The 13870-nt window shown below is 37.8% G+C and overlaps 1 protein-coding gene across 9 annotated transcripts in view; it reads left to right on the top strand.

Moving 5' to 3' along the window:
* HERC1 (HECT and RLD domain containing E3 ubiquitin protein ligase family member 1) overlaps positions 1–13870 on the top strand; it is a 224929-nt gene that overhangs the window by 67806 nt on the left and 143253 nt on the right. For all 9 annotated transcript variants that reach the window (XM_078333326.1, XM_078333325.1, XM_078333323.1 and 6 more), the window contains 5 exons: positions 3814–3909; positions 9708–9902; positions 10999–11310; positions 12450–12546; positions 13125–13268. In XM_078333326.1, coding sequence (XP_078189452.1) covers positions 3814–3909; positions 9708–9902; positions 10999–11310; positions 12450–12546; positions 13125–13268 — 844 coding nt within the window. The remainder of the gene's footprint in view (positions 1–3813; positions 3910–9707; positions 9903–10998; positions 11311–12449; positions 12547–13124; positions 13269–13870) is intronic.

Genomic DNA, 13870 nt, shown 5'->3' with positions numbered 1-13870 from the left:
AACTTATCTCCAAGCTGTAAAAGTTAGAGAGGCACATAACCGTCTGTTGAGTATCTGATACAAGGCCTAACAAAAATAAGTTCAATCTGTAAATTGTGTTTACTTATGTGATTCTTAATCTCTGCTGTCCACACTTATGTAATGAGTTTGGTGGGAATACACAATATACGCATTAACTTATCTGAGAATAGGGAAGTAATCTCAGTGTACATCTTCAAATTATAAAAAGTAACCATATGTACACCACTGGCCTTTGATGCCACCAGGTGTTTACTGCACATGGTGTGCCAGATACTGCTAGCTACTGGGTTAAAAAGATGAATAAGCTTTGTAGCATCCATGCCTTTAGGCAGCCTACAGTGTAATGAAGGAGGGATGCACAGTATTTCAGATTACTGATAATGGACGGTAGTAGAAGTCTGTGCTGGGAGGAGATGATGGGATGAAAGAAGAGGACTGGAGGCAAAGAGGCAGAGAATGTCTTATGGAGGAAGTACCCCTGAACTTAGTTGAAAAGTAGAAGGAATTTGCAGCAAATGTGAGGTGTGTGAGTCGGGGGAGCTGGAGAACTTTTCAGATGAGAGGCTTACAAAGCAATTGAGGCATAGAAGAGCAAGCCCCAGGACGTAGGGAATGGAGTGAGATGAGATTGAGGCTGCAAGCTTGGCACGGCCATGTATCCCATGCTATAGGCTTTGGGGGATTGATCCCATATGCAGTATGGAGTCATAGAAGCATTTTTGAGTGAAAACAGTCAGAACAGAAGGAAATGTACTCCATCTAGTCTTAGTCTTTGAATATCTTATCTTAAGCAGACAAATGTGGGAGGAAAATCATGTTATTTTTGATGGTAAATAAGAGGAACGTAACAAAAGACCTGTGAAACCAAAATTTTATTTTATTTATTTGTTTATTTTTTGGAGACAGAGTTTAGTTCTTGTTGCCCAGGCTGGAGTACAATGGTGTGATCACAGCTCACTGCAACCTCCACCTCCTGGGTTCAAGCGATCCTCCTGCCTCAGCCTTTTGAGTAGCTGGGACTATAGGCATGTACCACCAAACCTGGCTAATTTTTGTATTTTTAGTAGAGATGGATTTCACCATATTGGCCCCAAAATTTAATTTCCACTTTATTTTTGGACTATTGAACTTTGTCATGTTGACAGTGTGAACAAACGGTGTTATATATTTAATGGGCCATATTTTTCAAAATTTAATTTCTCTAAAAATGCCCAGCTTTAGCCTTGTTACCTGTGGGGATATTCACCCTTTTCTGTGTAGCTACCTGCTTTGGAACAAAAGGAAAGGCAGCTTCTTGCATGAGTCAGCTTTCAGCTTAATTTTTTTCTTTTTTCAGAATGGAGTCCCAAGTTTTTATTTTCCTTTCACAGCAATGATCTTTGCCACTGAATTTCAGCCTTGGCAACAGAGCAAGACCCTGTCTCAAAAATAAATACATAAATATTAAAAAATTAGGGTTAGGCTGGGCACAGTGGCTCAAGCCTGTAATGCCAGCACTTTGGGAGGCTGAGGCAGAGGTGGATCACCTGAGGTCAGGGGTTCAAGACCAGCCTGGCCAACATGGTAAAACCCCGTATCTATGAAAAATAAAAAAAATTAGCCAGGTGTAGTGGTGCAGGCTTATAATCCCAACTACTCAGGAGACTGAGGCATGAGAATGGCTGAACCTAGGAGGTGATGTTGCAGTGAGCCGATGTCGTGCCAGTGCATTCTAGCCTGGGTGACAGAATAAGACTTTATCTTAAAAAAAAAAGGGGGGGGGTAAGTATAAATACTGTGGGCATTTGAAGACATTGATTGGAATTTTTATTTGACCCAAAATATTCCTTTTTTTTAATTGTAGGAATCATGTTACTTAAAATAGCCTGATTTGAAAATCAGAGAATCTTAGAGTTGGATGAGATCTTATGGGTCATCTAGGTCAGTCTTTCCTTTCCTGTAGAGGATATACTTTTCTGTGGTATATCTGCTAAAAGATCATTTAGAGTATAATTAATTTACAATATAGTATCCTTTGAAATAAAGCCACTGATGAAAATTTCACAATTATAAGATGGATAAATTATAGAAAGAACTTGACATTTGTAGTCTAAAGACGTCAGATATGGAAATTTAAGGGACAGTGGATATTGAGTTTACTTTCTGATTTTTATTTATTTATTTATTTATTTATTTATTTATTTATTTATTTATTTATTTATTTGAGACAGAGTCTCGCTCTGTTGCTCAGGCTGGAATTCAGTGATGTGATTTTGGCTCACTGCAACTTCTGCCTCCTGGGTTCAAGTGATCCTCCTGCCTCAGCCTCTCGAGTAGCTGGGATTACAGGCGTATGCCCTCATACCTGGCTAATTTCTTTTTGTATTTTTTTTAGTACAGATGACAGGGGTTTGCCATGTTGGCCAGGCTGGTCTTGAACTGCTAAGCTCAAGTGACCCGCCTGCCTCAGCCTCCCAAAGTGCTGGGATTACAGGTGTGAGCCACTGTGCCTGTCATATCATTTTTTTAATGAGATAATGATTTCTCCCATTGGATCCTATTGTGGAAAGTAGGCAGCAAGTCCCAGAGAGGTGTTTTCACAGCTGTGCTAGGAAAAAGATGAACTGACTTCCTGGTATTAGCCGTGGCAAATTCTTACTAATCTGCAGCATCCTAAATTCTTGCCTCTTCAGAAAAAGAATTTGACTGAGGGGCCTAAGGCAGAAGGAGAGACTGAGGTAAGTTTTAGAGCAGAAGTGAATATTTATTAAAAAGCTTTAGAGCAGGAAGGAAAAGAAGTGAAGGACACTTCGAAGAGGGCCAAGCGGGTGACTTGAGAGATCAAATGCCCCAGTTGACCTTTGACTTCGGCTTTTATATGTTAGCATACTTTTGGGGTCTTGTGTTTCTTTCCTTGGGGCAGGCTGTCCACATGCACAGTGGCCTGCTAGCCACTGGGAGGCGAGCATGCTCAGTATGTTTCCCAGAGTTGTATGCAGCTCACTTGAGGTATTTTTCCCTTACTCGTTGAATGTCCCTAGAGGTCATATACCAGTTAAAGCCCTCCGTTTTGCCTCTTTAGTGTGTGTGCTTGAGCCCACTCACCAACTCCTGAGATCTTATCAGGAAGTTGCTGATCACAAGTTTCAGGTTTTTTCTGTCTGTTGGGAGACTGCCTTTCCCTGGTGCTAGCTGCAATCAATTATTGTTTTAGAGAGACAGTTAACAACTGCCTGACCGTCATTTGATGGTCACCTAACCTACCTGGTGGTAGGGGTTGTGGAGGCCTCTCTTCTGCCTTGCTCAGGTCTGACTAGCTACCTGTTGTAACACTGGGATTTTGATTGTGGTAAAACTAAGAAGGGAAGGATAGAGTTTTGCTTTGGTCAAGTCATTACTAAAGCTGGCTATATTCTGTCAGGTGGGAGGCAGGTGGGCAATGCGCCCATGGGGAGTAGAGTATCTCTTGAGACCACATTTTCTGGATATTGGTCAGCCAAAGAGTGTGTAACTGGCAAAATTTCCACTTCCTCGATTGTTTCTAGGGTCCTGTGTCCCTTGGAATAAATCACTTTTCAATAAGGTAATCATTGAAGGATTGGCACTTGATTTATCATGTGATGCAGTAGCCAGGTCGTTTAATAAAACTTCCTTGCAAAAGTTAGCTTAATGACCTAATGTTAGGATTTGGTTTCAGTGCACATAATCGTATAAAAAGGTTTTCAAATAGGTGTTTTTGTAGACTATTTAAGTAATTGTAATCTATATGTCTCTCCCCTTCCTACACTGTATCCCACAATGTTTTAATTATAGGGTTCATCTGCTGATCGAAGTCAGTGGAGAGAACCAACCAGAACATCGGATGGCTTGTGCTCACTTTACGAGGCAGCGTTATGTCTCTTTGAAGAGGTATGTAATAATCATGGTGTTTGTATTAAAAACTTTGTGTTAAAATACTATGGCATATATTTATCCTTTAAAAATAATCTATTTTATCTGGAAAAGCTACAAAAGAAAGTGGCACCAGTGGTTACCTCTAGAGAGTGGAACTGGGGTATCTAGGGAAGGGGTGAGTAGGAGGCATACTTTTTCAGTGTATACCCTTTCATTTATTTTGAATTTCGAATTATGTGCTGGTAACTTTAATTGAAAAAAAAATTTATATTAAGTAAAACACATAGAAAAACATACAAATATATAGCTTAATGAATTATTATAAAATAAATACTCGTCTAATATGTATCTAGGTAAAGAGAGAATTTTCTTAGTCATTGAAGAAGCCCTTTCACAGCCTTGTCATAATCTCTTTTCTCCTCCCCAAAGTAACTGGTATTCTGACTTGTAGAGTGAACATGTCCTTGCATTTCTTTATAGCTCTGTCACCAGATGTGCATTCTTAGACACTATGGTTCAGTCTTCTCCATTAAAAAAATAAAGTCTTTTAAATCTTTTAATCTATACGCTCCTTCTTCCATTTTTCTTTTCCTTCAATGTGTTTATTCAGGAACCTAGGCTTTTTAGGCTGTAGCATTTCCCACAGCTCCGTATGTTTCTCAATCCTCTGTATTTCCTGTAAATTGGCAGCTGGATTCAGAGCCTTGATCAGTCTCAGGTTTTAAGACTTTAGCAAGGCTTCATACATGTTGCATTCTTCCATCAGGTTCCATCTGGTTGTCTCTCTTTGTGGTATTAGCAGGCTTTGATACTTAATGACTATATTAATTAATTTGTGCTTGGTTGCAAAATATGATATTCTAATTCTATCATTTCTTTTTAATTTATTAATTGTAATATTTTTATGAAGAGATTCCCTTATTGACTGATTACTCTGCTACAATATACATAGGAAAGGCAGAATAAATGCTCTATCCTTTCCATCTGCTCTTTATTTACCAGTTTTCAATTTAATGAATTGTCCTACCATCTTCCAAATTTGGCCAATTAACTTAATTTAAAAAATATCATTATGGGCCAGGCATCGTGTCTCACACCTGTTATCCCAGCACTTTGGGAGGCTGAGGTGGGTGGATCACCTGAGGTCAGGAGTTTGAGACCAGACTGGCCAACATGGTGAAACCCCATCTCTACTAAAAATACAAAAAACTTAGCTGGGCCTGGTGGTGGATGTCTGTAATTCCAGCTACTCAGGAGACTGAGGCAGGAGAATTGCTTGAACCCGGGTGGCAGAGGTTGCAGTGAGTTGAGATCACACCACTGCACTCCACTGGGCAAGAAGAGTGAAACTCTCTCTCTCTCTCTCTCCATCAGTCTATCTATCCATCTATCCATCCATCCATCCATCCATCCATCCATCCATCCATCCATCCATCCATCCATCCTGGGCTCAAGTGACCTTCTAGCCCCAGCTTCCCAGGTAGCTGGGACTGTAGGCATTCGTCATCACACTTGGCTAATTTTGAAAAATGTTAATAGAGATGAGGTCTTGCTATGGTTGCCCAGACTGGTCTTAAACTCCTAAGCTCAAGTGATCCTTCCACCTTGGCCTTCCAAAGTGCTGGTATTATAGATGTGAGCCATGGTGCCCAGCCTGTCTCTCTGTTTTAACCTTCATTTGGTGTTAATTCTACAAGTAATTACATATTTGATGCTCAATACTAGGCTCTGTGTCAATGTCTCTTTATTCTTTTTGATAGTTTGATGGTTATTCTTTAGTAGGTTTCTCAATAAAGACATCAGAACAAGATTTCTGAGTTTTTGCATGTTGGTAATTGCTGTGCTCGTTATTCTTGTGTTAGTATTGATAATATTCTTTAGTTCATCTTTTCTTTACTTCACATTTTCTTTTCTTGTGTATCTTAACTATGTTACTCCATTCTCTTCTGACATAAACTGTTACTGTCACAGTCCAAAGGTAATCTGATTTTCTTTCCTATGTGAGTCATACATATTTTGCTGAGAAACCCTAAGAATTTTCTTCCTTTAAAGAACAGTAATTTTACAGTAGAATACATCTTGATATTATTGATTCTTGGTTGATGTTCTTAGAGATATGATAATTCAATATGTAGTTTGGAATCTTTTTTATTTCAGGAAAATGTCCCTAAATTACAGTTTCTTAAATTTTTTTTTTACTCTTTTGATTGGATTCTATTTAGGAATTACTATTATATGTATGTTGGATCTTTGCCTGAATTTAGTACTTGTCAGTTTTTCTTGAATGCTTTGTCTTTTTTAGTTTTTTAATTTCTAAAAATGCCTTTTATCTTTCATTACTCTTAGGTCATTATCTACTTTGGTTTATTCTAGTTTAGTTTTCAGTTTCAAAATGATTTTTTGTCTTTTATTTCTAATTCTTGAGTTGTGTTACCTCATTTTTGAGGGGTTGTAATTCAGATTTCTGTTTTCCTTTTGTGTGTGTGTGTGTGTGTGTGTGTGTGTTTGAGATGGTGTCTTACTCTGTTTCCTAGGTTAGAGTGCAGATCTTGGCTCACTGCAACTTTATAATAACTTTATATGAGATTTGACCTCAATACTTTTCTGTTGCTTACTTCTATGTGAAATTAGTTTTCCTGAACTCTTAGAATGAGGTGAGATTTAAGATGGTTTTTTTAAACTCCATAGACTCCCTTCCCTCATACGTGTAATGTTAAAAAACAAATGGTTTTACAGGTTGTTCTCCTTCCCAACTTTTATCTTGGTATTCTCTTTCCTTTCCATCTTTCCTTTCTGTTGTCCCTATCCTGTTCAATATTTATTCTGCTCTCAGTAGTTTCTCTCAGTGTGTAGGGGCTTTGTCCTGGAAGGGAATCTTGGCTGGCCAGCATCAAGAGGCGTGAGCCACTGCACCTGGCCGTGATAGACCTTTAGATGAACAATTCTTTTTTTTTTTTTAATTTTTTATTGGATTTTAGGTTTTGGGGTACATGAGCAGAGCATGCAAGACAGTTGCGTAGGTACACGCATGGCAGTGTGCTTTGCTTTCCTTCTCCCCTTCACCCACATTTGGCATTTCTCCCCAGGCTATCCTTCCCCACCTCCCCCTCCCACTGGCCCTCCCCTTTTCCAATAGACCCCAGTGTTTAGTACTCCCCTTTCTGTGTCCATGTGTTCTCATTTTTCATCACCTGCCTATGAGTGAGAATATGCGGTGTTTCATTTTCTGTTCTTGTGTCAGTTTGCTGAGGATGATGTTCTCCAGATTCATCCATGTCCCTACAAACGACACAAACTCATCATTTCTGATTGCTGCATAATATTCCATGGTGTATATGTGCCACATTTTTCCAATCCAGTCTATTATCAATGGGCATTTGGGTTGATTCCAGGTCTTTGCTATTGTAAACAGTGCTGCAATGAACATTCGTGTACATGTGTCCTTATAGTAGAACGATTTATAGTCTTTTGGATATATACCGAGTAATGGGATTGCTGGGTCAAATGGAATTTCTATTTCTAAGGCCTTGAGGAATCGCCACACTGTCTTCCACAATGGTTGAACCAATTTACACTCCCACCAACAGTGTAAAAGTGTTCCTTTTTCTCCACATCCTCTCCAGCATCTGTTGTCTCCAGATTTTTTAATGATCGCCATTCTAACTGGCGTGAGATGGTATTTCAATGTAGTTTTGATTTGCATCTCTCTGATGACCAGTGATGATGAGCATTTTTTCATATGATTGTTGGCCTCATATATGTCTTCTTTCGTAAAGTGTCTGTTCATATCCTTTGCCCACTTTTGAATGGGCTTGTTTGTTTTTTTCCTGTAAATCTGTTTGAGTTCTTTGTAAATTCTGGATATCAGCCCTTTGTCAGATGGGTAAACTGCAAAAATTTTTTCCCATTCTGTTGGTTGCCGATTCACTCTAGTGACTGTTTCTTTTGCCGTGCAGAAGCTGTGGAGTTTGATTAGGTCCCATTTGTCTATTTTGGCTTTTGTTGCCAATGCTTTTGGTGTTTTGTTCATGAAGTCCTTGCCTACTCCTATGTCCTGGATAGTTTTGCCTAGATTTCCTTCTAGGGTTTTTATGGTGCCAGGTCTTATGTTTAAGTCTTTAATCCATCTGGAGTTAATTTTAGTGTAAGGTGTCAGGAAGGGGTTAGATGAACAATTCTTACCCTCTTGGCCCCACTATCTTCCTTTGTCTCCAACAAAATTCCAGACCTTTTATTAGGACTGGCAACTGTCTTCAGATACAGTCCTCATGTTCACTGGAAAATATTTGTCTAACACACATATTATTCTATTGTTTTGGATACTATTTAAAGTATCTGACTAAGATGACCTTATCCTCCCCCATTTGATGTGCTGGCAAACTAATAGGTTGACTTCTTAAGTTTCTTTGATTGTTTTGCTTGATTCAGCAAAACCAAAAAACTAAAAGGCGGAAAACAGATTGACAGTCGCTGTAGTCAGAGTTCATGTGTTTATTGTATTGAGTTCATACAAGTCAATTAAAAAATCTAATACATTAGTGAGCAGAAGTTTACTTCACAAAATGTAGAAAACAAATAGATGGAAAAACTTTAGTATTGCTAACAATAAAGAAATGTGAAGTTAAGATAAGGGCATCTTCCTTTTTCCTCACTTATGTTTGCAAAAAAATTTAAAAGCATAATACTCATTATGTATGGATTCAGTGAGATTGGTACCAGAATGGCCACCCTGGGTCCTATGCTTTTCAAAAAGGTTTATTAATGGCAATAGACTTTACCATTATATTTTTCAGAAATGGTAAATAAGCCATGATTTTTATTTTATGTATTCAGATATATGTGTGAATGTTAATTGCTTTGGGTCTTTGCTGTTTTTAGAACATGCTCCTTTCATCTATTACTAGTGACATAGTATCATTTTGGAATGCAATTTGGTATAGTATGTTTCAGGAATCATAGGATTCTTTTTTTGAATATTGAGTCACATTTCTGAGTTTCTCTACTAAGGAAGTAATAAAAAGTATAGTAACAACTATATCCTTAAAAATGGCCTATGTAACAAATAAATAGAAAGACTCTAAATGTCTGTAAAAGCAAAGTGGTGCCAGATATGGTTACATGGTGCCTGTAATCTTGGCTTACTTGCGGGGGGGGGGGGGGGGGGGGGGTGCGCTGAGGTGGGAGGGTTGCTTGAGCTCAGAAGTTTGACTTTAGCCTGTGAGATAGTGAGACCTCATCTATTTTTTTAAGAAAGTTGGGGATGGGGAAGTGGTTGAATACATTGTGATTTTTTTTTTAGTGGATGGAATACTATCTATTCAATCATGAAGACTAGGTAGACATGGATTCATGTGACTCTTTTGTGCCATTTGTCACTTTTGTGTATCCACTGTGGTGTCTGTGTTAAAAAATATATATATGAAGAATTCTGTAAAGACATAATATTTAAAAGGTAAAATTTATTGTATTAAGGTGATAAGATTATCCATAGTGATTTTTTTCTATTTTATTTCTTAAGCCTTGTTTTTCTATAATGTTTTTGTATGCAGTAATAAAATATTTAGCCAAAAGAGGATCGAGTTTGTGTCTCCCCTTTCCCACTTTTGCCACTTGATTAGTGTCTTTTAGTGGTTTATTCCATTTAAGTAAATAGTCTAGTTATCTTTATTTAAGACTGGATGTATGTTCACAGGTCCTTTGAGCAGGAAGGAAAGGCAACAGTAATTTCAGTGACCATATGTATATATATATATATATAATATCTAGACTAAAACTGTCTTGACTATTTGTTGCATATTTTAAATTTTTAATAGGTTTGCAGAATGGCTTCTGATTATTCGAGAACATGTGCTAGCCCAGATAGCATTCAGACTGGTGATGCTCCCATTGTCTCCGAAACCTGTGAGGTTTATGTTTGGGGGAGCAATAGCAGCCATCAGTTGGTAGAAGGCACACAGGAGAAAATACTGCAACCCAAACTGGCTCCTAGTTTCTCTGATGCACAGACTGTAAGTTTTCTCAATAGCTTACAAACTGGTGGATAACGTGGTATATATTCATGCTTATTGCGTTAAATAATACTGAGTATTTTTTAAATGAGTGGAAATTATTGATGATTTTTTCTGATCTGTATACTGCATTAGTTTTTTCATGTTAATAGAAAAATATGTTTTTAGTCCCCAGTATCCCTGACAGCATTTATAACTTTCAAATAACTTAATTAGGATCTCGATTTTTGAGAAGTGTTAAGAATAGCAACAGACTTTACCAGTATGTTCACCACAAATGGCAAATAGGAGTAAATAAAGGCGAGGTATTGTGGCTCATGCCTGTAATCCCAGCACTTTGGGAGGCCAAGGCGGGTGGATCATTTGAGGTCATGAGTTTGAAACTAGATTGACCAACATGGTGAAACCCTGTCTCTACTAAAAATATTTACCAAAATTAGTCAGTCATGGTGGCGCATGCCTGTAATCCCAGGTGCTTGGGAGGCTGAGGCAGGAGAAGTACTTGAATCTGCTAAGTGGAGGTTATGGTGAGCCGAAATTTCACCTCTGCACTCCAGCCTGGGTGACAGAGTGAGATTCTGTCTCAAAAAAAAAAGGTAAATAAAAACTGGAAGTTCTTTTTGTCAGATTAGCATTTTGTATTATGATCACTGTGCTGTACATTTATAACCCAGCTAGAACTTTTTATTTTATTATTACTTTCATTAAAATGTATTTTTTCCCCAAATAGTTTAGAATACATTTTATATGGTTCTTGCCATAATGTACCTTGAGGAATTTATAGGAAAATTTTGCGCATTGCCATTCTCAGTTATAAGAGGATATTAAGCATTTCACTTTGTTGTTTCATTTAATCATAACCTGGACAATAACTTGAAAAGGTAAAATATACATGAAGATTTGAACTCAGCAACAAAGTTGAAAGCATTAAAAGACCATATTCTTTTAAATTTCTGTATATTCCTTAATCTCTCTGGAGAATCATGCCATATTCTGCTTTAAAAGATGTCTTTTGAGCCTCTTTGACAAAATCAGCCTTAAATATTATACTTGACACTCAGATAAGTATTTTATGTTTATGATTTTTTGTTTATAGATTGAAGCTGGACAGTACTGCACTTTTGTCATTTCTACTGATGGCTCTGTTAGAGCTTGTGGTAAAGGCAGCTATGGGAGACTGGGCCTTGGAGACTCCAATAATCAGTCAACTTTAAAAAAGTTAACATTTGAGCCTCACAGATCCATTAAAAAGGTTTCATCTTCTAAAGGATCCGATGGTCACACTTTAGCTTTTACGACAGAAGGAGAAGTCTTCAGTTGGGGAGATGGTGATTATGGGAAACTGGGACATGGAAATAGTTCAACACAGAAATATCCCAAGCTTATTCAGGGACCTCTACAAGGAAAGGTATGTGCTTTCTTTTTAGTTATAAAAATAATTAGGTGCATTGGTGTGGTAATTGACAATATCTTTCTGATTTTAATGTTTTCTTTCTGCCAGTGCCCCTTACCCCCAACCCTTTGGCTTAATCTTTTGTATATCTGTTTTACAGTTTACAGAACACCTTTATGTACGTTATTGAATTTTAATTCTTATATTCTTATAAGAATAGTTATTATCCCTATTTTACAGATAAGCAAAGTGAGAGTCATTCATTCAACAAGCATTTATTTAGTACTTTCCAAGTATCAGGCAGTATTTTGGGCATTAGATGTGTAGCAGTGAACAAGACAGGTAAGTTGCTAATCCTTTAGTCTTCAGGGTAGAGATAATAAGTTAACAAACATATAAAATAGTTTCAGGTAATAGTAAAGAAAAAAATGAGCAATAAACATTAACTTGAGCAGGGTGTGGTATTAGGTAATGAGGTAGGTCAGAGAGTGCTCTTAGAAGAGGTAGCATCTTAATAGACACCTGAAAGGTGAGGCATTTAGACCAGCTAAGTAATTGCCAAGGACCCACACAAATAATTAGAACTATTAGAAACTGAGCCCATATCTTCTCTTTTTATTAACCAGCCTACCTACCTAGCTTCCTTCCCTCCCTTGTTTCTTTTCTTTTCTTTCCTTTCCTTTTCTTTTCTTTTCTCTTGGAGACAGGGTCTTGCTCTGTCATCAGGCTGGAGTGCAGTGGCGCTATCTCAGCTCACTGCATCCTCGATTTCCTGGGGCTCAAATGGTCCCCCTAACTCATTCTCCTGAGTAGCTGGGACTATAGGCATGTACCACCATGCCTGGCTAAGTTTCATATTTTTTATAAGAGATGGGATACTACTATGTTGCCCAGGCTGGACTTGAACTCCTGAACTCAAGCAGTCTGCCTGCCTCAGCCTCCCAAGGTGCTGGGATTATAGGCATGTATTTCAACACTTACTTGACTCCTTAGCCAGTCATCCTTGTTCTGAGCACAGTCTCCACAACTGTACATGGAAATTCCTGGATGGGTTGTGAATATTAGTATCTGTGAAGTCTCTGTGTATAGTATCAAATATGGACTATATGTTTTAACATGTGCATGCTCATTATATTTACTTGTATGCAATGCAGGTAGTTGTTTGTGTGTCAGCTGGATACAGACATAGTGCTGCTGTCACAGAGGATGGGGAATTATACACCTGGGGTGAAGGAGACTTTGGAAGATTAGGTAAGATTTTTTTTTTAAATGGAAGTTATTCTAGAAAAATAGAAATGATTACAGTTACTGAGAAGCCGTGAGAGTAGATTTACTAGTGAGAATAAACTGTCATTTATTTTGTTTAAGCCCAGAGGAAGATAGTTTTATATAGTTAAGACCTAGATTTCAGTGCTGATATTTAAGATGTAATTAAATCTAGCAAGCATTTACTGAGTGTGCCCTATTATGACCAGGCACTGTAGGGTTTCTGGGATAAGAGCAATACCATCCTGATCCTGAAGTTTATAATCTAGTGGGTAATGAAAACAAGTCAACATGAGCATGAACCAGGACAACATAAGGTAAGTGCTATGAGGGGAGCATGAATAGATAATTTTAATGGTTCACTGAAGTGACTGCATGACCCAGTTTAGGAGCAGCTTGGAAGATTGTTTGAGAAGATGTTAAGAAATGATTTTGTTTTTCATATTGCATTTAAAAAGTATCTCAAGTCTATTTTAAAATTGTAACATTTATTCTACTTGTAAAGTAAGGACCTAGAGAAAAAGAGGTAACTTTGTTTCTTTGTTGTGTGTGTTTTATCCAAGGTCATGGTGACAGCAATAGTCGTAACATTCCAACATTAGTAAAAGACATAAGCAATGTAGGAGAGGTTTCTTGTGGCAGTTCACATACTATTGCTCTGTCTAAAGATGGGAGAACTGTCTGGTCTTTCGGAGGAGGAGACAATGGTATGTATCCTTTTTTTTCAGTAGCTTTGGGTTTTTTCTTGAGATTTTAAAAAATGTATTTTTCAGTTATATATGCCTAGTGTGGAAAGACTCAAATACAGATGAGCCCAAAGAAATTAAAAAAGAACTGAACTTTTACAAATGTTGCTTTAACCATTGTTAACATTTTGGAAATAGACAAATAAATATACATTTATACAAATATTTACGTATATTTCTACTTAGATGTGTTTTTAAAAACCAAACTGGACCTACATGTGTATATTTTATATAAGTTTATATATGTTTTGACATGTATATGTTTTACTTTAATAGTATTTTTTTGTTTTTGAGACAGGGTGTTGCTTTGTTAACCCAGGCTAGTGTGCAGTGATGTAAACCTGGCTCACTGCAGCCTCAACCTCGTGGGCTCAAGCGATCCTCCTACCTCAGCCCCCCAGTAGCTGAAACTGCAGGCACACACCACCATGCTCAACTAATTTTTGTATTTTTTTAGAGACAGGATTTCGCTTGATTGCCCAGACTGGTCTCAAACTCCTGGGCTCAAGTGATCCGCCAGGTTTGGCCTTGCAAAGAGCTAGTATTACAGACGTGAACCTCTG

This window comes from Callithrix jacchus, chromosome 8 (genome assembly GCF_049354715.1).
Source record: "Callithrix jacchus isolate 240 chromosome 8, calJac240_pri, whole genome shotgun sequence".
Taxonomy (NCBI): Eukaryota; Metazoa; Chordata; class Mammalia; order Primates; family Cebidae; genus Callithrix; species Callithrix jacchus.
The sequence above is the reverse complement of the archived record's forward strand: the minus strand, read 5'-3'. Positions and strand labels throughout refer to the sequence as shown.